The following is a 24,222-nucleotide window of genomic DNA, read 5'->3' on the forward strand; positions in this document are numbered from 1 at the left end:
GTTTAGCTGCAGGAGTATCCGCCATGCATTGCATGCGTTAATTTTGCACAGCGAATATATCCTCTGATTTATCAACCATGTGATTGTCTATTGATTTCATCAATTTGATCTAATAATAATAATAAGTGCTCTTGACCATCATCAATTAGTACGTACGTAATTAGGCAAAAACAATGGATATTTCTCTCTTGCAGATAACTAATTAATTTGACTCTTGGGCGAAGGCCGTGTGCATGTGATGAAGAAGATTAACTACTGCAAATCTCATCTCCAAGGCAAGCTTCATGCCTCATGACGAGCCAAGCACCACTCATTAACTCTCTTAATTAAGCTCTTCCATGTGGATTCATATCAATAAACAAAAACAAAAAGATTAATTTAATACAAATAAACAAATTAACCCCGTACCCAACTCCAATAAGAGCGTACGATTTATGCAGTTTCTTTGACCATTGACCGAATAATAATCACCCCCATTATCTATTTATTTAGTCAAAATGGGCCCAAGGAATCCACATTCCATTTCCTTATTTGCTCTACGTCCTCCCTCCCTCCCTACCTCCCTCTAACCCAGCTATATATATTCTATATCGAGAATGTGTGAACGGAGACGTACCCGAAGTTGACCTCATCAATTAATTAAACTTCATTAATTCTAAAGAAGATTTCGAAGCATACACAGGTCTTTTTTTTTAAAATAATTAATTAGCACAACGAAAGAAAAGGGCTTTATTAAAATAGCACAATTAAAAACTTATTTATAAAAATAGTGTGGTTTATTGAGAATATACGCGATTAATTGTGAATTAAAAGACTCGAAAAATGTATCTATCATTGTAATTTTACAATCTCCATGAAACTATCCTACTTTTACAAATAAATTTTCAGTTTTGCTATCAGCTGAGAATTTTAAGAAACCCTAAATTAACCATTTATGCTAATCTCACAAGAGACTCCTTGCATTGTCCTGTTTCAATGTCCGAATAATTGTGATATTATATGTATATATGTGTGTGTGTGTGTACATATACATACATATATATATGTATATACATGCCCGCGCGCGCTTACTTTATCCATGTAAAATTAAACTATTTTTAACACGCAAGACAAACTGGACCACCAGCCACCATTCCCATCTCGCAGTATATGATCTCTTCATTTCCCAAAATTAACACCATCTATGTATTCAATCAAAGACCAAAAAGGAAATCATTGGAATCCAATGTAGGAGAGGGGTGTCCTTTTTCTGGGTGTGCAGAGAATGTATGACGTCTACATTATAGTAGGTGCGCAAAGCCGTTTTCTTTTACAGGATATTATTTTCGATAGGAAGAAAGTGAGAAAATATCCAGGGAAAAAGATAGTGATATTCTCTACGTACAATAATATTGGGAGATGCCAAATCCTTTTGACCATTCACAATCATTTTTTCCAGGTTGGAAAACAGAGGAGGAGGGAGGATAAAGATAGGTCGATGTGAATAAGAAAGGTCTTAGGTTTTAGAGGATAATTCGAACATATTTCATGTACAAAACTAGGAAAAGCTGTGCCTGTGTGTGCCAATAGCATGCAATTCCTAGCTTGCTTGCTTGCTTATTTATTATTGTATCCTCTTGATCGGTAACCATAATAAAATAACGAGCATTTCACATGATTGATGCCATCTTCCACGATCTTCAAGGCAGCCCCAAATCCAATAAACAGATACAAAATTGTTTCTGTTGACAACATTTAATAAAAGTTCTTTCTATTTGCAGATATCCAATAGGAAATCAATCAAGTTGATAGCATTAATGCGCACATATATATATCTATATATATATATTGGAAGAAAGTGGAAAGTAACCATCTGGGTCTTGGGGGATTAAACAAAGAGAGAGTAAAAAGTGTAGCTGCTTTGATTGATTCTTGAGGGAGACAGTTGCACTGATCACTACCGACGTCCCTAACTCCAATGATTTACCATATTTAATTACTGCATATATGGGAATTAAATACTCTGCAAAATCATTACATCAAGCATCTACACTCACACCCACACCCACATATTTATATATAGAGCTTCTTTAAACACCACCACCACCACCCACCACTTGTGACATATTCCCTCTAGCAAACACTACCAAAGAAAATTATTATCTCTCTCTCTCATGGATCATTCAAAGAAGTCTAACAAGATCAGCGACATCGTTCGGCTTCAGCAGATCCTTAAGAAGTGGAGAAAGGCAGCAAGTGCACCCAAAAACAACAACAACAGCAGCAGCAGCAATGCCAGCAAGAGTATCAAGTTCTTAAAGAGAACACTCTCCTTCACAGATTTGTCATCGTCAGCAGCAGCGTCGTCAAATGATGCTGTTCCCAAAGGGTACCTTGCTGTTTGTGTTGGCAAGGAGTTGAAGAGGTATATCATCCCTACAGAGTACTTGGGTCACCAAGCCTTTGGAATTCTATTGCGAGAGGCCGAAGAGGAGTTTGGGTTTCAACAAGAGGGAGTGTTAAAGATACCATGTGAAGTTCCTGTGTTTGAGAAGATCTTGAAGGTAGTTGAAGAGAAGAAAGATGCTAGCTTGTTGCATGAGTTAGGGCCTGTAAATTCAGAGTCGACGGCCAAGGAGATGATTGGTTGTTACTCACAATCACCAGATTGTGAGGTAACACCTTCTCATCATCCACAAATGTGTAGGTGATCAACAACGTTTACACAGGATCATCGAAGACCCGTCCCTTTTCTCTTCTTAGAGGCTACTTGCTTTTGCTTTCCTTTTGGGAGAGGAGATTCCTGCTACAAGGAATACAGTTAGAGAGGAGTACCAATTTCTAATTAGGATTGAATAATTAATTAAGCTGGTAGATTTATATTATGTTGATCAAAATTAAGAAATAATAAAAATATATATATATATATATATATACATAGCTGTTACTGGCTATATATATATATATATATACTCGGATAGCAGTATAAATGTGATAATACAGGTAGTATATATACATCGTACTTGTAACTACGTACGTACCATGTATTTCAGAGCAAAGTATTTTGGATTTTTATGACTTCAATTTGATTTTTTGGAGTTTGCGTGTGTGTGTGTGTGTGTGTGTGTGTGTGTGTGTGTGTGTGTGTGTGTGTGTATATCCACGTACGTAGCACGTACACTCACAGTCTGGGCATTTTCTGTATTAATTAATTGGTAATTTTGCGGATTAATTACTATATCTGGAACATGCATGCGAATTTACAATGGTCACTACGAGCTAGCATGTGATGGTTAAACTTGGATTATTTATTAATGTACATATTTAGGTATCATTTGGATGCTAGTAATGAAATTAAGCAATCCGCTATATCTTGAGATTATGGAAAGAATTAATTGAATGATATTTTCAATTTTAATGAACACAATATGTTTTGAATAGTTTAGTATCGAAATATTGAGATAAAAGATTTTTTTATTATAATATTGGAGACGATGATAATGATAGAATTGAGTCCTCTATATATATTCTTGAGGAAGACTTAATCAACTAAATGCATGTCTAAATATATAATATTGAGATACTGATGAGATTCTAAACAGCTAATTAATAAATACACGATTCTAGCTAGTTATAACCCCCTCGATCAAGATCGGATCGTGTAGAGATCGAGGCCAATCTTGTCCTTGAAATTGATTCTAAAATTGTGAACAAGGAAAAGGCTTGGTACGTACGTAAGAAGCTAGCTAGTCAATATGGGAGGAGTTAAACATGGGCTACCCGTAGAGTACCAGACTAACTATATAAGCTTGGGCACGAAGAAAATGCATGGTAATCAACAACAACAACATGCTTCTTTGGAGAATGAAATACTGGATTGATTGGAGCTCAATTGAGTTACACCAATATTATCACATATAATAGACTACTACAAGGTTAATTGGATACAGGAACACAAAGTTCTGATATACATATAGAAGTGAACAGACCCCGCATAGTTCATAGTTCAGCGACAGTGTCGACAACTGAGCGATATTAATTCAGCTGCAGGCAACTATTTTTTTAAGCAAAAAGCCCCTCCTTTTTAAAAAAAATAAAAAAATAACTTTTTTTTAAAGAAAAAATCAATCTTTTTGCTGATATAGTCAAGTTCAGCAAAAGGGTTCATGGGTCAACGCATCAACCCGTTGGACTCAATCCTAATTTAGAACCATGTCTAATATAAAAAAAGAAAAAGAAGAGGGTAAGAGTTCAACCGTTGCATTGTTAGTAGTGCAAAACTTAGAAATGGAAATTAAATTTTTTGTAATTTGGGGACACAAAGAACATTGTTAAGTGTAAATTTGGAGTTTAGAGAGGAGAAGGTGGTAGAATCGGCCGTGCGTGTGATGGACAGGGCTGTACCATCTCTAATCATCATAACATCATCAAATCCTTTGTAGGGTGAATGAAGAGATAATTGTTCAAGTCTGCCGGGACATGATGAGAATTATTAGATGGTGCAGAGGCCAAGGTTAGATCTATGACGCGTTATAGACAGCAACATTGGCTTGGGGTTGCCAAGAAGCTGTCAAATTATTAGATGGTGAAGATCCCAAGGTGGATGATGGAACTCGAATCACCTGAAAAGAAGGACATTTCTTGGATGTGTATCCCTGAATGCTACAAATTTAATAGAACCCTTAAAATGGTCGTGGAGGAGTGCGGTTGTTGTGATATTGAGGTCTTGGATTGGGAAGCAGGGGAGGACGTCCATTGTTGGTATTTGGGAAACGCCAATTCATTCCACCAGCCGGAGAGGAATAAGAGGGATGCAAGTTAGAGTTGACGCCAAGTATGAATTGTTCTTTGTGTTGGATTTGTAGTAATTAGAAGAAGTGCTGCTTCTACATTTATGGGTGCTGAAGTAGATGCTTCGAAAGAGAGTAGCTTCTCGTGAAGCTCATAGAAGGAAATGGATGTGTCACGAGCTTGACCCGCTCGAACAAGTTCTTTGCAGTCATTTCCCAGTCCATCAACTATCTTGTCTATGAGATCTTCGTCATCCATTAGTGCACCTAGTTGAGCCGGTTCATCAGCACGGACTTTGACGTAATGAAGATACTCAGTTGTGGTCACATATAGTGCCTTTCGACAGATTCTTTAATTGATTTTTAACTTGTTTGATGCGCCCACAAGAAGGTTTGGCATGCCTATTGGCAAGAATTGTCCATACTTCTTGAGTGAGAAGTTCATGCTCGGGCGATGAAGGATATAATGGTAGGAGACCAGAGAGAGCCAATCAAGGCATTAAGAATTAGTTGACAGTTATGGTTTTTGGTAGGCAAGGTGTGGATCCATCAATATATCCTAAAAGATCATATCTCCAATTATGAGAGTTTCCATGAGATGTAGTTGGTAGAAATGAGTTTGAGAGGTGCTTGAGCAAAGATATTGATGGTGATGAGGAGGGGAGGACCTCATTGGCGTGAGGAGTTTCGAGTTCGATTGAGTTCATATCGATGTTTATATATAGTCAAGAGGGAATCGGGAAGAAGACAAGAAAAAAGAAGAAAGAATCAATAAGAGATCAGTAGAATAATGCTCTGATACCCATGGTAGAATGATGTTACAGGAGGAGAATATAATGTTTCTTTCACGTTCATTAATCAGAAAAGATTATATATATATATATATATATATATATATATATATAAACTCTCATATCCAGCTAGAGAGTAATTGGGTCACTCAATTGAGTTCTGTTCTTGAGGAATTGAAAACTTAATCAACAAAATGCCTATCCAAACATTTGAGATACTAAGAAGCTGAGATTTACTATATCTATTCATTCTAATAACAGAAGTAGCATACACTTCGATAGATAACAGAGGCGGTGATTGGATAATTATGGTAGTCAGCAACTAGTAGCTAGCTAGCTAGAGAGTTGCAATACGTAAATAAAGGATTTTCCAAAGTTGCCTCAGCTAATCAGGCCATGCGATCGTGAATTTTGCTGTTCCATGTGTCTCTGGGCTCGTGCCACTTCCACCTGACGCCCATAGCGGCACATTAATCAATTAAATGTTCGTGCAAGAGACAATATATATCATTGGTTTCCACGGAGCTATTTGCTGTCGACCAATTACATGAACATATAGATTTATTGATCACGCATGCAGATCTTACCTTTGATTCAAGACGATGTGTTGCTCCTCTTGATCCTGCTCGTGGAAGAAGCCTTGTCCCTTCGCAATCTCAAGCATCTTAGCAGTATTTCCTCAAAGTCTTCCTCTTCGCATGGAATATGCAGCCCACTACCTTGACTGTCATAACCAAATTCCCCAGCAACTTTATCCATCAAACCCACAAATTCTGGCGTTGACAAGCAACTCAATGGAATCACAAACCTCCGTTGCTCTGCCCCCACGTACACCGCTAGAAAACCTCTTGGCACCTTTTCAGGAGCGCTCGCCCCTTTGGCAACCAGTTTGCCGCCTGTCGAGAATTTTGATCCGACTAGCAAAGATTCCTTGGGGTTCTCTCTGCAATATTGAGGAGCCCAGTACCATAACCATAGTTGGAGAATCTTCTTTGGCCTGGTGGCAATGTGAACCATCTTTCGAAGGTTTGTGGTTGATTGAGATTTCTTGCATACAATATCCATGGTGGATTAATAATTGATTATAAACTCAATGCAAGAAGATTTTGAATGCATGCTGAGAATACACACACACACACACACACACACACACATTCAATCGATCATCACGTACGAATGATTACATTATATATGTGCATTGAGAATAATACAATTAATTAAGTTTATGAAAACAAAAACAAATTAATAATAATAATAATAATAATTAAAGTGTTGCAAAAACGTTAGAAGAAAAGAATCATGATAGTGGACATTGATTTGTGAAAAGATGCATGGTACTGGCTCCTTGATTTGAGCCAAGAATTGATCAGTTTGGAAATTAAAGACTTTTTTTTTTCCCTCTCCTGCAAGAGAAGGAACAAATTAATGACCTTCACTTGCAGAGGTGAATTTTGGTTGATTTGTATGGTACGAGGTGTTATATATATATATATATATATATATATATAGAGAGAGAGAGAGAGAGAGAGGCTGTATAGATTCAAAGGAACGACGATGTGGTGAAAGAATCTGAAAATCCAATAACATTGTAAGTTCCACCACGCGCCTATTTTAAGAGCTTCCTCGGTTATGGCGGAATCTCCACCATTTTCGACTGCTCAACCGCGTGCCTTTCTAGAGGATAGAGGACTCGTGCGCGCATACAGATTGGAGTTTTTGTGGCATGCAAATGTTGATCTTCTCTCTGGCAAATCAATACAAAGTGCACAAGTCCGTCTGTTTCTTGGAATATTAATTAAGAGCCTAAACACATTCTCTAATTAGATGTACATATATGATCATGTCATTTGAAGAATATTGTTAAATAAATTATAATTAAGAAGAGAGATTCAGTGAATAATAACATATAATTAATCTTTCTTGTTGAACAGGAGGCATGTTACAACATTCACATGCAAAGAAATTATAACATTTTTAAAGAAATACAGTGTGTGTGTGTGTGTCTGTATATATAGATGTATGTATGTAAGAAAAAAAGGAGTCTTCATTTTTGTCTTCGGTACCGTTGCCCGCTTATGGCCTCCTTCGTGGACCGGACACGGTGGTATTATCCCCAAATAAGAAATCACGGACGGGCCTCTCATGTAGGCTGATCATAATGGGCTTTCATACAGCCCAATTCTGGCAATCCAGTTTCTGCTAAGGCCGACATGTTTCGCCCTGCTCATTCATTCACGCCCTCATTGATGAAGAAGACAAGACTCACATGTGTTCTTCTCCATCTTGTGTTTTTTGTCCTTCACGTACTAAGAACATGGCGGGTGGGTGAATGGCTAGGTAGAACCCAAAGAAATGCCCGAGAATCTTAAATGAGAGAATCCTTTCCTTTCTATCCTCCCAAAAATTTAAGCGATTTCATATATAATTAAATGCTCGTTGGACCGCTAATTAATCAAGGACGGACCTGCTTTTCATTTATAAAAACAGGTTGCGAGCTTGGCAATAAAACAATTAAGCATTGGTAGCATCGGGCACATCATTAATGTGAAGAAATATCCTAAGAAGACATTAATAAATTAAGCACGTTAAGTAAAAAAAATCACAGTACAAGAACTACTTTATTTCACTAAAAGGAAAATAAATAAAATCAAAAGCACATAAAATAAAGTGGAAACATAAAAAATTAATATTTTAATTAGAAAGTTATATATATATTGAAGTCTATAGTCAATAAATAAATTACTTCATGGGATACATCTCTTAATTATATTTAAGGAAAGAAATTACAATCCTGAATATACCTCATAATTGCTAACAGGCATGTACGTACGTACAGGGTTTTTTTTTTATGCTAAATGCGAAGACCCATAAAATTCTTGCTGCTACCCTGCCATTCTTATTTCACTTCTGGCAGGTCCGTGGTGACCTGAAAAATAGATATAATTAGTCATATGGTGCTGACCACTATTCATAGAAAGCAGCATGCTTGACCTTTTTTCCACTTAATTAATTCGCTTTTATTCATGATTTCAACATTTTCCATTTAATTCCCCATGGCAACCAAATCTAGTTAAGTGGATCACGACATCTCTCGAGCAACCATGCTCATGCAAGCCACGAAGCGCTGAACTGCATTAAAATCAAGAGTAAAGCTCTTCTTATCTCTTCCAACGAATCGCCTTACGCCCCATGTCACGGTTCAACCCCTAAAACTCCCATCTGGTTTCCTTGCCGTCTCCGTTGGACAGGAGCGCGTTCGGTTCTCGATCCCAACTAGGTTCTCGAAGCTCCCAATCTTTGTAGCCCTTCTTGAAAAATCTGCGGGCGGGAGATTATGGGTTCCAGTCCAGTGGAGGCATTGAGCTGCCTTGTGAGGTTGTCTTGTTTAAACAAGTGCTCCAGTTTCTTGATAAAGACGAGAAGAAGTATGGGAGGTTAGAGCTGAGTGAGTTTCTGAAATTGATTTCTGAAGTGGGTTTTGATCCATGCTATTCATGCAAGGACTTTTCCTGCTTCTCCTGGTCACCGTGATTTCCGTACACCTCTTCTAAAAGCTAGGGCTCAGACTATCCAATATGTTTCAAACAACAGTTTATGATCATCTGTGTTGATTGATTAGGTGTAGCAACATCCCCATCATCATAGTTGCTTAAACACACCAAACCATTAATTACATCAACTCATTGCTGTCTATTAAAGAACACCATTGTTTTGACAAACAACCGCAACAACATGGGAGATAGATCTAGATTGTCTCAGACTAGAGAGGATTTTTAGTTATGACATCAAAGCTAGACATTGCTTTGGGTTTGGTCTTGAGAATCCTTTAATGACAACCGACACACGGTGTTTGATAAAAGCTCCAACTAAAAAAAAAAAATGCTAAATGCGAAGACCCATAAAATTCTTGCTGCTAACGATATTAATTTCAAGCATCTCTAGATGTTTCCAAGACCTAATTACTCTCTCTTCAACTATTCGTTTCTTGAAATCAATTTTCTTATTTGTGCAAGAAATAAGAAATATCTCACAGTTGATGGGGAAAGGCTAATCAAGTTCTCTTAATTAGATTTCGTTGCAGGAAATCAAAGATTGGGTTTGCTTTGTAAGTAATTAAATCCTCTCCTTCTCTTTCGGTCATCCTGCTGATGCCCAGATGCTTCAAACATTGTTCGTGAATTTTTAATTTACGAGGTTGGTATTGTTAGAATTATTTATTTCTTTATTTTTTTCAATGTTCACTTTGAATTCTCATGGAATGAATATAGTATTTGTATATATGATTAGCTAGAAGAGTTATAAGTATTATCTAGACTTAAATATCTTGTGTTGTTTGGAGAGATAAATTCTGATTTTTTTGCTTTGTTTATGCTCCTATATATATATATATATATATATATATAGACTTTTTTTATAATAAATATCTTAAAAGATATTTAAGTTTTAATATATTCTATATAAATATTTATATTTAATATAAATATCTTGTAAGTATTTATGGAGGTGTGTACAAAACATCATGTAGGCTCGAACCCAAGAATTACTCCTGCATCTTCAATAAGCAAAATATGTAATGTCTAAGTTAATAAATTAAACCACATGAAGGTGCTATATATTAATGTAAGTTTTACTCTGCATTGATCAGTAATTGATAATATCTCTGCATGGCTTTGTTAAATATTGACGTAAATTAATTAATAGGCAAACATGCAGTTTCCTGGTGGGGTAGGAAAACGCACCAGCTGCTATAAGTTTGTTTCGTAATTTAAATTGATTTTTATTTACTTATCATGATTGTATCTTTCTTTTCTTTTGTGGTGGATGTTGCAGACCTGCCAAATTCGATGCATTTGTGGGGCTTTCATGTTCTTAACGCCGGCCGTGTTGATCACCTAAATGGAGACCTGTGGATTTCACACTTTTGTTGTTGCACATTGATGATATATATGTCTATTTATACAGAGCAACACACATGACAGAAAGCTTCTACTGTTTATTATTTGCCATAAATGGAATAATAGCGACAAGAAACTCCAGAAAGTGGAACAACATGGGATGAAAACAGTCAATTACTAAGATCAAATCAAGTAACGAAACTAGCTAGCTAGCTTGTAATTAGAATTATTTAGTAGTCGTTTATGAAAGTGATTAAAGACAAATCAAAAGTAACAAAGAGTATTGGTATATGGATGGACTCCCTCCCATGAATGCCATAATCCCATACCTTCTTCAATCTTGGTTTTTTGATGTAAGATACTTTGAAGCTTGCTCCATTTTCCGTCTTTAAGGTTGTAGGAGATGGATGTGCCCGGAATATGCAGCCACATGGATGATTCATCTTCTCTTACTTGTGATCTGTCAGCTAGATGTAGTATAGAGAACAAGTAACGATGGATGTCCTGCACATTGTTCCTCACCATTGATGGAAAGGAAGACGCTATTCTAGAAAGATCAACACGGTACCTCACCGACCAGCCTGAGTAGTCACTCTCCATCCTCATCACATCACAGCGAGTGGTTATAGGACCGTATATCTCAATGAGACATAGATGCCCTCCCGATTCACCGAAATATCCCAATCTCCTTTCTGACCGCCCCTCTGGGATCGGAGGCATTGGCATTGTGAGCATACGCTCTTGTTCAATATCAAATCGAAGTGCCAAGGCTCCTCTGCTAATCCAATGCAATGCACGGTTCAGAAAGACACCTCGATTGAATAACAAAACATGGGAAAAAACTTGATGATTTCCTGAGACTCTCCATGATCCTATGGCTGAATCATACATCTTAATCGTGTTGGAGTCACATACGCATATGATTTTGTAATGGGGTGATATGGTAGGATCATATGCCATGTTAATGCCAAACACAATCTTGCATCCAGGTTTAGGCAGCTGGTGATATTGCTTAGTGGTGAGTTTACAGATGTAGTACTTCCTATCATCTTCATGGCATCGAAAACTGCTGCATAGAAGAAGGCCATTGCAGGAATGTTGTATAAAAACACCTTGATCATCTTCAATGAAACAAAGAGATGGCTCTGGGGCAGCAGCATCCAGTCCTTCACATGTAATGAACTCAAGTTTCGAGTACTGTTCAAGAAACAAGAATTTTTGTAAGAAGATACCAGAGACATGATGTTGTGGGTTTCTCCGCGAATAATTGGATATGAATATAGGATCTGAGATGAGATAGTTCCACAATGTGCAAGGTTCGATGAAGTATTTCAATCATGATATCCTTTTCATCCATGATCATTATTGCCTGCCCTGTTCTTCGAGATGGCCCAGATGACAGGTTTCGATCCATGAAATGTTTTGCTGCAAGAACATGGATCAGATATCTGCGTACGAGACTAATATAACATAAGCTGATAAGAACTGGAAATTGGGCATAGATCAAGAAAAATAAATTGAGTCAAATTCAGCAGGCACAGATTGAAGTGGATTAACAGATACCTGTTTTCTCCCTAGACAGTCTCCCATATGTAACAAGAACGCTTCGGAGCACACATGCTGTTTGCTAAAAGTCAAGTCTTGCAAGTAGTTTCGGGGAAATTAATGTTAGAATTGACTGAGGAGTTTTCCTTTCGGTTCCGGCAAACAAGCTTCCTCGTCATTTCCTGGTTCTTACATACATCTGTTACATAAATTTCTAAAGCCAAATTTAGGTGCTATTGACAAGCTTCCTAACATTGGATTATGTTGCATACTTGCCCATAGAGAAAAGCTTTTTGCTGAGTTGTGTAGTTTTAAAAAAAATTGTTCTATAGCTTACGGACAGGGCAATGGTCCATTAAGGGAAACTACTGAAGGAAATTACGATGAAACTAGTAAGCCCCTTCTAGAGATTTGCTCTAAATTAAAGATTATATCAGGCGGCAAGACTATTGCTATTGGAGAACACGTCCAGAAATAAAATAGTAGAAACACGATCTAGGATTTTCCAACCTAGAAAAATGTAGTTGGAAAATTCAGATTCCCAGTAAAGTTCCTGTCTTTTGTCTATCGTGAAAACTCTGATGGAAATTATATGCGGGCTGAAACTGCACATGGATTACACGAAAAGCTAAGAGAGGAATCACGTTAGAGGGATTAAACTAGCCGCCATTTTAATCAGGCATGGGCAACTTCTTCATCAGTACATCTTAGGGACAACTGAAACAATCAAAACATTGGCCACTAGAGAGAATGTCTACTGCGTCCAAACTCTCTGCAGCCAAACACACGTCATACGCAGCTGCCTCTGCAGAATATTTATTGCTCAAAGGTTTTAGACACTCGCAAAACAAACTCCCCCTCCCCCTCCCCCTCCCCCTCATTTCATCCAATATCAACCAAACCAATACCCAATCATTGTTAGGGACAGCTACACCTGTATTGAGCTTCACTGAATTCTGGGGTTTCTAGCAGCAAACTCTTGGTCCCAAGATATAGAGATACCATTAGCAAATGAAACAGGTTATATGACTACCCATACTAGGTATCTGTCCATTGTAAAACAGAAAACAATCATAGAAAACGAGCATGACATCCTCTTCTCGAATATACCAAGACTCACAAAATGATCTTCACCCCAAAACAAATTCAAGAAACGAACCTTGCACAGCCACATATATAGCAGCATCCATAATTACCATCACAAACAAACAATTTAAGCAGGGCTCAATAAAACCAAAATTCCAACATGCAACCTTCCTGTTTAACTTTGTAGAAAAAACAATAGTCCAACGAAGAAAAAAAGAAAAAGGTAAATCACAAATTACAAAAGAGTACAACTGCAAGCTCAAATAAAATAAAATTCAATACAAATGCCACCAAAATTCTACTCTTTTTCCCTCTCAGAAATAGAGTAGAAACAGCCCTTGTAGTATCAATACAACAGAAATTCATTAATTCAATAAATAAAATCGGTAAATGCTAGTACTAGGTAGAAATGATCAAGAAGTAGAAGAGGGAGGTTTAGTTACAGTCCTAACAGCATTCCAAATCTGAGCAATACCCCCAACAACGTGAGGCCAAACAGTCTCAACACCTCTGAAAGCAGAAGCAGAAGCAACCCCAATAGCAAAAGTCTCAGCATAGCCAGGCTTTAAGTCCAACTTCATATCAACAACAGCCACTCTTGTGTTAACCGCGTCAATCTTTCTGGAAGCCTCACCCACCAGCTTGTCCTTCTTGCCCCTCTTGTTAGAAGCTATAACCCTAAAAAGCACATTTTGGAGATCTTCGATGACCTTGATTGATGCTTCTTGAGAGTCAAGGCCTTGAGATTGGTAATGGGATATCAGCTCTTGTGGAGTTGGAGGCTTTTTTTTTGTGCCTTTGATGCTGTTGTTGTCTTTTGATGGGGTAATATTTGGTGTTGCTGGTTGTTCCATTTTCATCGACTTCTTTATCTTTCGTCTGGGATTTTGAAGAGTGGAGAAAACCCTTCCCTTGTCTTCCTCGTATCCTTGCTTAGATGATGTGATAAAACCCTAAAATTGAGAGGTTTTTTGGAAAGGCGAGGGATAAGGAATGGTGGTTCTTTTCTTTTTTTGGAAAGGACCGATAGAGGATAGATAGAATATATAAATATATAGTATTGGTTTTTGGGCTTTGTGGAGAGGTGATTGGATCAGAGCTTAGATTGAACTGATCCAAGGCCCGTGTTGCCTTTATTAGCTGGTAAAAGTTGGGGGGCCTCAAGTAAATTACACGAGGGGAAAACAGACTTCCTGAGGATTTTTTTCAGAGTTTTTTTTTTACAGGAAAAAAGAAAAAGACCTAGGCGGCCTTAGATTTTGACGTAGGAGGAGCTTCTCTAAAAAAGTTAAATATTTTAAACCTAGAAATTTTATTTTATTTTGCACATGCAGTACCAGCATGTTTTTTTATTTACGGAGGATTATTCAGTATTATTCTGATTTTAATCGCGCCACCAGCATGCATGATGGATGAATGATCAACTTGACTCTAAAACATGTACCGAATAAAAACGACCAAAAAAATTTAAGGTTGAACTGGTAATAGAGAGAAAGAACAGGTCTCCTCCTGTTTTAAGAATAAATCTCGTACGAGGTAGAAGGCCATAATCTGTCTCCAACTCCATTGACGTTGCGGTGTTCTGTCTTCCACCAAAGAACTCAACGGTAATTCGAATTCCCGTGACGAAGGCCCTCCCCCAGTGTGATTCTGATACTCTTTGGGTTTCAATTTGCAAGCATTGAATACAAATTAATAATAGAGTCTAGAACCAATCTCTAATTGGAACCGCATCTGCACTAAGCCCTACCTGTCATCCAATCAACAACCAACCACAATGGCTCCCCCTCTCTCAGGTAAGAAGGCTGCAGGGCAACAATTCGCCCCTTCCCAAGAACACTAGTGAAAAATCCTTGATTAGCAGTTACTGATCATCCGTATATATGGACGTGAGTGCCCGAATCAAACCAAAAAAACAAATTGTCGTATTTACTTGGAGCTTAAAACGTGCACTCTCTGTTAACATATCTCACCTCTTATTCAGAAGGTTAAGAAACAGGAAAAAGAATCCATTGTCGCTAATCACGAGGGCACCCTTGATATACATCATCAGTGTATTTGCAAAAAATATCTAACCACTCCATGGGTGTTGGCTGCTGCTAGGTGCTTGCTGCATCTGTATATTCTCCTGATTAAACCGCAAAAGATATCAACAACTCTCACAGAAACACTGGTGCCATCACAAGTGTAATTGTCGCCAACATTTTTATGAGGACATGGATTGAAGGTCCAGCAGTATCTTTGAACGGGTCACCCACACTGCAAATGCAAAACAAATGCCACAATTGAATTATAATTAACTCACTGGATTCAGAAATAAAAATCCCAACCAATGATTTCTATCCATGGCTCTACTTATTCCCTACTCTTGAATAATTTGGGAAAGAGAAGGTTTCCCAGTTTTCAGACAAGATCAGACAATGATAGCAATACTTACGTATCTCCAGTAACTGCTGCTTTATGACAGTCACTCCCCTTGCCTCCATATGCACCTGTCTCGATGTACTTCTTTGCGTTATCCCATGCACCACCAGCTGTGTTCAGGAAAAGAGCCATGAGAATACCAGAAACTGTTGCAAACATCAGCATGGCAGCAACAACTTTAGCCCCGAGTAGAGAATGTCCTGTGTAGTACCCCAGGATCCGAAACACAACACCTGCAAACAATACAAATGTCAAGCAAACTTCACTAAATCCTTAGAAGAGATCAATGAACAAAACAAAATCAAATGGCAAGCAATTAACCTACCAACCACCATAGGAGATATAATAGCCAAGGCACCAGGTTTTATCATCTCTCTCAGAGATGCAGCTGCAACAATAGCAACACAGCGACCATAATCTGGTTTCTCCTTGTAGTCCTGTCACAAGCATTTTAAAAAAGAACATCATAACAGCACCACAGCATAATAGAAGAAACTAGTGCAGGAACATATGCTCACCATGATACCCGGCCTCTCAATAAATTGCCTTCTTACTTCTTTAACAACCTCCTGAGCAGTTCGGCCTACTGCAGAGCAGGCCCATGCACTGAATAAGAAAATAAGCATTGAACCCAATAGCCCACCAACAAAAACTTCTGGAATGGCAATATCAACCTGACAGTCAAATGAAAGTGCAAAGCTAAGATTCAGAGTTGAAGCATGAAGACAGAACATGGTAAAATGCAAGTGCAAATAGGTTTACCTGTGTGAAAGGTTCATGAGCAAATGTAGCAACCTCATCCATATAAGCACTAAACAGAAGGAAGGATGCCAGTGCTGCAGATCCGATGGCAAATCCTTTGGTTGTAGCTTTTGTAGTGTTCCCAACAGCATCGAGAACATCAGTAATCTCCCGAACACTTTCAGGCTGCATGTCATGCATTTTTATACAACATTTACTCAAATGAAGAATGTCATTCCTTGATTGAGAATTTTCAATGAAGACAATGATCAAGAGTTACCTGCTGACTCATTTCAACAATTCCACCAGCATTGTCAGCAATAGGGCCAAACATATCCATAGTAAGCACATAGGCAGCAGTGCTGAGCATTCCCATTGTGGCCACAGCTGTACCAAACAGCCCACCAGTTGGGTTTCCAGCATCATCCACCAGTCCTGAGGAGTTACCCAGCCAAAAAGCTGAAACTATAGATACACTAATGACAAGAACAGGAAGAGCTGTTGCTTCAAGGCCCAGACTAACTCCTGCAATTATGTTAGTCCCATGACCGGTGGAGCTAGCAAGAGCCAATGCGCGTACAGGCCCATGCTTGTAGTCAGTATAGTACTTGGTGATCCAGACAAAAATATAAGCTGTGATGATTCCAACCAGTCCACACAATGCAAAGTGAACCCATGCTGAAGGTGCTTGTTCTGTATAAAGCATCCAATAGGTAGACTGCAAAGTAGCATATGCAATGCACGAAACACAAGCAAAATCATATCGCATAACTTACACATATATCAAAAACAGAAAGCGCAGGCTTTCAGTGCTTGATGAAATACTATCAAAAGCAGATTAGTAGTTAAGTAGAGCACGGCCATATATAATTTTAAAAGATTTATTTTTACCGCAACAAATGTAAGAACTGCCAGAAATATTGTAACTGAGTATCCTTTTTGAAGGATTGCCATTGGGTCCTCCAAGGGGGACTTCGCACTAGAATCACGAGTACCCCTAATTGAAAGAATTCCGATGGAAGATATGACAAGGTCAAATGAATGAACAACAAGAGGAAACAAGATGAAGCCAGATGGATCTGCACAAAAAATGAATGTGAGTTACAAAAGAACAGTAATGGCTTGACTTAAACAAAAAGCATAAATGAATCCCAGAGTAAGTAAAGCCTCACAAAAGTAGGCATGTCATCACACAACAAATGCTTTCATAACACTAATACACTCTCATTAAGTATAATGCGGATATAAAACCCAGTTAGCTGAGCATGTGACTATAACCCTCAGAATCATTTGACCGTATCACCAATGAAAACATTATGAGTTTCATACTTCTTTAAATTTCATTCCTGGACAAAACCAGGGACATGCTTGTGACGAAACTGTAAGAATATCATTTGTAAAGACACTTGCCCTCAATTTTGCAACGTTGCGCCATGGTTCCCCCAAGTATCATGGCACTGATTATTTCAGCTGCAATACTTTCAAAAAGATCAGCACCTCGAGCAGCACAATCACCCACATTGTCTCCAACCTTTCATGCAACAATTTATTAGTTACAGAGGAAGCTTGGACTAATACACAGTATACATCATGACCCAAGAACAAAGAACGCAGTCAAGGAAAAACTGCATAAATCATTAACAAGAAGAAGATATTTATGTGGTACTTATTATTAACTTGAGCTTTCATGCACGCTTTGCCCAAACTATGTACATTAAACTAAAAGCCAAAACCAAGCAGCAGAGCTAGCAAGTACTTCTTCAATTAAGGAAGCTACCAAATTTAAGGGTATTTACCAAATCTGCAATCACTGCAGGATTCCTAGGATCATCCTCGGGTATTCCCTGCTCCACTTTTCCAACAAGATCAGCCCCAACATCAGCAGCTTTTGTGAATATTCCACCACCCAACTGAGCAAACAGGGCGACAAATGAAGCTCCAAATCCATATCCCACAAGAAGAAGAGGCACTGGGAGAGAATGACATGAAACATTGCCAACTTAGTTGTATGAGACACAACAGCAAACTTCAGTTTTCACAAAAACATTTAAACAGGTGAAATTACTTCCATTTGCTGAAGTCACAGCAATTACTTAGGAAGAAGGTATTGTTACATACAATCAGTAACTTTCATTGAGCCAGGGGAATCCACACCCAACCAAACATAAAATGTAGCATAAAGGATGGCTATGCCAATCACAGCCATGCCAACCACCACCAATGCAGAGAAACCACCAGCACGAACAGCTATCTGCATAATATATTTTTCAGTCAAGATACAAATCACCAATCAATCAGAAGACAATGGATTGTAAAAGGAACAACCTGCAATGCCTCTCTAGCTGACCGTCTTGCAGCACTAGAAACTCTAACATTTGCACGTACTGATACCCACATCCCAACATAACCTGCAATACCCGAACACAAAGCCCCCAAAAGGAATGCAGCGACAGTGATATATGCAGATGTTGACCTGTACCAGAAGGATATAACCACAGAAACTGGTCACTTGTCACCGTGTGACAAAAACATGGAACTAACACCTCACAACAAACTTTGACATATGTAATCACCTTCCAAGGCCAGAAGATTCTTGTTGAGGTGTTGTACTACGGAACAGATATATACAGAGGATCACCAGCGCCAGTAACAGCGCCATCTTAGAAATAGTACTATACTGGGTCCTAAAGAAGCCTTCTGCTCCATCACGTATTGCATCTGATATCTAGAAAGCAAGTTAATGATATCAAGAGATGAAGCCAATACATAAAAAGGAGAAACACTGACTATATGCACACAGTGGAATTGACATTTCTAGCTAAATTCAAGTGAGATGATATACCTGAACCATTTCAGGAGGTCCCTCATCCTTTGAGAGTACCCATTTGGTAAGATATATAGATAAAATGAAGCTGAAGATACAAACTGTGAAGACAAACACAATGATTGGAGATGTACGTGCTCCAATGTAAAAGATCCCTCCAAAACCCAATAGCAGAAGTATAAATAGAACTCGAACATTTATCCGCTTAAACACTCGAAAAATCTGCACAAAAAACAATTAATTTAGTTCAAGCATCAAAATCATGTAAAGAAAAGCAATGTTGTTCTACTAAGGATTTAAATTTAAAAGAATCATACATCATCACAGTGCAAAATAACTGAAAAATCCTCTTTGAAAAAAGTAGGCCACACCCAAATAGATATTAATGCATGCTCGCATGGACACGCATATTTATGCTATATAATCCTCTCACAACAAAACAACAACAATTGCCATCAAATAAGAGATTGAGCATTAGGCTTCTCACCAATGGATTATAGGGTTTGCTTCGCATGTTGGGGAAAATCCTTGGCCTTTCTTGGTAAGGCCCCAAATTACCAGTCTCAACATCGTCATCGATCATCATTTTATGAGATGAATTTACCCTTCGAGCTACAGGAAAATGGATGTCCTCACTGCCTAGGGGCAAGTCGCCCCCTGAACCAGGACGCTGAATCTTGAAGGATAGGCTGGTCTAAAAGCTCAAATGATCACCCCCTAAGCAGCACTTGACTTCGTAAAATCAAAGGACTCCTGAACTTTTTAATCCTCTAAATTAATTAATTCAGTAACTAAAAGCTCCTTCCCAGCTGGCAGCCCTTCAACACCAAATCAACTTCCTGGAGAAAAAAATTACGAATGATACCACGCAGTGCAGTTTCCACATTCCACATTATATCCTCTAAAAAAAACAAAAGGCATAAGAGTAAGCTTATAGGGAAATCACTCAAAAGTGCGTTGCATGCGGCAATTTTGTGCATAAGAACATGAAATGAAAACAGCACTGATCAAATCCAATCCTTTTGCTATGATCATAAATTAGATTAGATTAGATTAAATTAGGGCACAAAATGACAACGAGAGGGAGTGAGATTAAGATTAAGATAAAGGTTAAGAATGGGTTTAACATTTTAACATGCAAAACTAAAAAATCTAGGTAAGATCTGAACCCAAAAAAAAGTCTTTGGCATTTGGTGAGTGGACTTTTCAAAAAGATCTACTTACAATTTTGGCAGCATAATTAAAACTCCGAGCACAGGCGCTGCACTGCGTTTCGATCTCGGACAGAGAGAGAGATCTATTTATTTAAATCTATTTATTCAAGTATAATAAAGAAAGAATACAAGGATAGAGCGGAAAGGACAGAGTACGGTACCGTTTTAAGGAAAGGTAACTGCCATTAACGGAAGCCTTCGATTTTCTATAGCTTCTGTCTTTCGTCTCTGCAAGTTAAATCAGACTTTTCTCTTCTTTCGCCAACAAGGAAAGGGATGAGGAGAAAACTACTGCATATATATATATATGATATAATATACTCTTTTCTCTTCCTACTTTCTATACAGTTTGAAGGCAAGTTTTAAACTGTTTTTTTTTATTATTTAAATTTGATATTTTTTGTTTTGAATTAATATTTTTCAGTTTTTTGTATTTTTTATATATTTATATTTAAAATATTTTTATTAAAAAAATATTATATTAAAGATATTTTCAAATAAAAAAGTATTTTAAAACTCGAGAGAGTAACAATTTGGATAGAAAAGGAGATCCTTAGACAAAAATAATTCTCAATTAGACCCAACTACTATCATTGAAATCTATAACAAAAACTACTTCTTTTTATTAAGACAATAAGTCCTTGATTTAAAGGAAAATATTTACTATGAGGGTTAATAGGGTAACTTCAAATATAAGGATCGACCTGGAAATGTTTTTGTCTGTGATCTAATTGAGAATCAAGTGATAGTTGGGGGATTCACATCTTCTTTTTTCTTTTTCTTTTTCTTTTTTTATTCCTCGCGATTGGAATATTATTAAAGTTGAAATAATGATGCTGATGGCATATTCTGCTTTGTCATCTGACCAATGGCAGTCTCCAACGTGGGCATCTCAATAACACGTGGATTTAGCTACTTCTAAATTTAAAACATATCGTTCTCTCTATTTACTGAAATTAATACTAATGATAATAATAATAATAATAATAATAAGCTCACTTGTTGTATTTGCGCACTCTTGTTTTACTTATTTCAAAATAAAAAAACAAGAAGAAAATAAATTAATGTTAAATATTAAGATATCTTAACTATTTTTTTTTAATTTACGATAGCTACTATTTTTTATTTATTTTTTATAATTTTTATTTTTCATGAAATCAATAATTGTTTTTTAACACCAACATCTCAATCAGATAACCATTTCAATAATAAAAAAATAAAAAAATTCCAATAATAAGGTTAAAAAATCAAAAATTAATATACAATCATTAAATAGCATAAAATCTAAAAAAACAAAAAAAACAATTACAAAAATCTCAACAATCTATATACAATCATTAAAAAATAGAAAAAATAAAACAAACTTCTATAACATTTATACAATTATTAACAACAAAAAAAATTAAAAAGAATTAAAATTTCTCCTTCAATATTTATACAATTATTTATAAAAAAAGATTAAAAATTTTCCATTAACATTTATACAGTTGTTAATAACAAAAATTAAAAAAAATATCAATAACATTTATACCATTATTAAACATAAAAAATAAAAAAACACAAAAAAAGAAGGAAAAACGAATCTTACCTTAATGTTTAGTTTTTCTCATGCCTAAAAAAAAATCAAACAAATTATTAAATAACAAGAGAATAAGAGGAGAAGATATATATGTGCATGACAAAGAGGGGGGCTGTCTCGATTTTAATTTTTTAATTTATGATTTTTTTATTAAAAAACTTTCTAACAATAAATTAAATATTAATTTTTTTGTTTATGTATTTGTAAAATTTAGTTGAAATTTATAATTTAATAAAAAAAATTTAGAAACATGCCAAGTATTATTGATATCTTTACTGTTATAAAATCAAAAATTAATATTTTAATTTTTTTATCGGTATATCTGTATGTAAAATCTTATTAAAATTTTTAATTTAATAAAAAAATTTCAAAAACTCACCACGTATCACTGATGTCTTTATTGATAGTAAATTAAATATTAATATTTTGGTTGGTTTTTGTTGGTGAATCATTTTGTAAAATCTAATTGAAAATTTTTATTTAATAAAAATATTTCATAAATGCACCAAGTATTATTGACCTTTTTACTATTAGAAAATTAAAAATTAATATTTTAAGTTGTTCATTGATGTATTCGTCTATAAAGTCTAACTAAATTTTAGCCTATTAATAATTCTGTCTATAAAAAACAGTAATAAAACAATGTAAGTGAAAAATGGATAATATGTTGACTCTCGAGAAAATATAAATGTACATTAACCACCGGTGATCTCATATGTCTTAAACAATAAGCAAGTGAGAAGTGAGCAATACCTTAACTCTTGAAAAAATACCAACATACAATAATCGTCAATAATCTTGTATATATTTAATAGTAATAAACAATGCAAGTGAGAAATGAACGGTATTTTAGCTCTTAGAAAAATACCAATAGGCATTAATTGTCGGTGATCCATACATGCTGAACATAATGAACAATGTCGAGAAAAAACATAACAAATCTAATTATATTATAGAAAAAGTTAAATAATAGGAAAATCACTTAAGGTGAAGAGATTCTTTTATTATGAATTATAATAGAAATTTCACCTTTAGTTTTGCATCTTCTCCTAAGATGTTTATTTGGCTCGTCTTTTCTTCTCATTCGTTCTTTTTTTTTTTATTATTCTTTTAATATCTTGAGTCAGGCTTGGTTATTGTAACCACGCCACACCCAAAAATATTATACATCTGTCAATCATTCAAGATCTAATAGTCTTGGGTATGCTAATAATTCCAAACTCAAGTGCCTTCAATTTGATAATTATATCAATCTCAAGCTACTAGAATTTGACAATCATGTTTGGATATAACATGATTGTCAAAACCAAGCATGGGTCTGTCAAACCCATGCTTGGATTACAAAAATTTAAAATTTTTAAAAAATAAGATTAGATTGCAAAAATAACCACTATCTCATTAAAGTAGGATTTTTTATTTATATGTAGCAGAACTTAATATAAACTCTTTTTTATTTGTATAACTTGTTTTATAAATTTATTATATTTGAAGAGGAAATAATTGAAAAATATATTGAATTCTAAGTGATTTATTTCAAGTTTTTAAAAACAAACTTTTCTTTTATGTGTGCATTGTGGATGGAAATATGTATAATGAAACTTATAGTCCAATATTGTTAAAAAAATACTAAACACTTATAATCCAATATTGTTAAAAAAATATAAAATAATATTCTCATCGGTGAAAAATCACAAAGGACCACTCATTAAATAAATGTTATTTTCATTGAGTTTAATTAAAAAAAAAAAAGAGAAGTTAAATTCATAAATAAAAACAACAAATTCATAAATATAAAAAAATAAACTAATTTCATTAGAAATATATGATTTGAAGTTTTAGATCTAAAATGTTAAATTAGATTTTTGTAATAATTTTTTGTTTATAAATATTTTTTAAACTTGAATTTTTGTTTAGGATATATTTTAAATTTTTTTATAAAAAATAAAAAAATTTACTTATACTTGAATTTTTATCTAGAATATAGTTTAATTTTTTTTTTATAAAAAATAAAAAAGTTTATAAGTCTTAACATTTTAATTATGGTCATAAGATTTAAGATATTTAAAATATTTTGTATACTTTTAATATTTTTTATATTTTTAAAAAAAATATTATTAATTTACTGTGAGGACAGTATTATAGTGGCTAGTAGCAGTGGCAGCAGTAAAGATGTTAAGGGAGGAAGAATAAAACGGAGAAGGGCAGGAACAGGACGGATGTAATATCTGTTTTGATTCCTCCAGTCCCCCTGAAAACAGACTGTTTGCTGCTTTCTATTTGTAACCTCTGTTTGCGTAGCAAACAGTGTCTTGTCTTTGAGCCTGCCTGCACTCTGCAATTTGCCCAACGGAGCC

At 35.8% G+C, this 24,222-nt stretch overlaps 4 protein-coding genes across 5 annotated transcripts; 1 reads left to right on the forward strand and 3 right to left on the reverse strand.

The window, feature by feature from the left end:
• The first annotated feature begins 2,104 nt into the window (after positions 1 to 2,104).
• Positions 2,105 to 2,880, forward strand: LOC105141139 (uncharacterized). Its single transcript, XM_011048261.1, has one exon. It carries the CDS (start codon positions 2,154 to 2,156, stop codon positions 2,688 to 2,690), a length of 537 nt encoding a protein of 178 aa, XP_011046563.1. The 5' UTR covers positions 2,105 to 2,153; the 3' UTR covers positions 2,691 to 2,880.
• A 7,768-nt stretch (positions 2,881 to 10,648) lies between these two features.
• LOC105141169 (F-box protein At5g07610-like) lies at positions 10,649 to 11,766 on the reverse strand (the record flags this gene model as incomplete). Its single annotated transcript, XM_011048302.1, has 1 exon — positions 10,649 to 11,766. A coding segment is annotated over one exon (1,047 nt), but the record flags the coding sequence as incomplete, so codon positions are not given.
• Positions 11,767 to 13,228: 1,462 nt separating this feature from the next.
• LOC105141141 (ribosomal protein-like protein) lies at positions 13,229 to 14,129 on the reverse strand. Its single transcript, XM_011048263.1, has one exon. The coding sequence runs from the start codon at positions 13,944 to 13,946 to the stop codon at positions 13,500 to 13,502; it is 447 nt and encodes a 148-aa protein (XP_011046565.1). The 5' UTR covers positions 13,947 to 14,129; the 3' UTR covers positions 13,229 to 13,499.
• An 814-nt stretch (positions 14,130 to 14,943) lies between these two features.
• Positions 14,944 to 20,603, reverse strand: VHP2;2 (Inorganic H pyrophosphatase family protein). 2 transcript variants are annotated; one of them, XM_011048265.1, is made up of 16 exons: positions 20,451 to 20,603; positions 20,300 to 20,341; positions 19,563 to 19,914; positions 19,094 to 19,297; positions 18,825 to 18,976; positions 18,577 to 18,724; positions 18,370 to 18,502; positions 18,048 to 18,220; positions 17,662 to 17,782; positions 17,143 to 17,330; positions 16,532 to 16,969; positions 16,273 to 16,437; positions 16,029 to 16,184; positions 15,836 to 15,947; positions 15,524 to 15,743; positions 14,944 to 15,345 (listed from the first exon to the last, which is right to left on the reverse strand). In XM_011048265.1, the coding sequence occupies exons 3-16, from the start codon at positions 19,659 to 19,661 to the stop codon at positions 15,246 to 15,248; spliced, it is 2,409 nt and encodes an 802-aa protein (XP_011046567.1). In that variant the 5' UTR covers positions 19,662 to 19,914; positions 20,300 to 20,341; positions 20,451 to 20,603; the 3' UTR covers positions 14,944 to 15,245. The 2 variants fall into 2 exon arrangements, with proteins under 2 accessions (XP_011046567.1, XP_011046566.1); XM_011048264.1 differs by lacking the exon at positions 20,300 to 20,341.
• Positions 20,604 to 24,222: the final 3,619 nt, after the last annotated feature.

This window comes from Populus euphratica, unplaced genomic scaffold (genome assembly GCF_000495115.2).
Source record: "Populus euphratica unplaced genomic scaffold, PopEup_1.0 scaffold250.1, whole genome shotgun sequence".
Taxonomy (NCBI): domain Eukaryota; kingdom Viridiplantae; phylum Streptophyta; class Magnoliopsida; order Malpighiales; family Salicaceae; genus Populus; species Populus euphratica.

Bases quoted from the DNA above. Each gene is read 5' to 3' on its own strand.
- LOC105141139 (XM_011048261.1), top strand. From the start codon at position 2,154: ATGGATCATTCAAAGAAGTCTAACAAGATCAGCGACATCGTTCGGCTT.
- LOC105141141 (XM_011048263.1), bottom strand. From the start codon at position 13,946: ATGAAAATGGAACAACCAGCAACACCAAATATTACCCCATCAAAAGAC.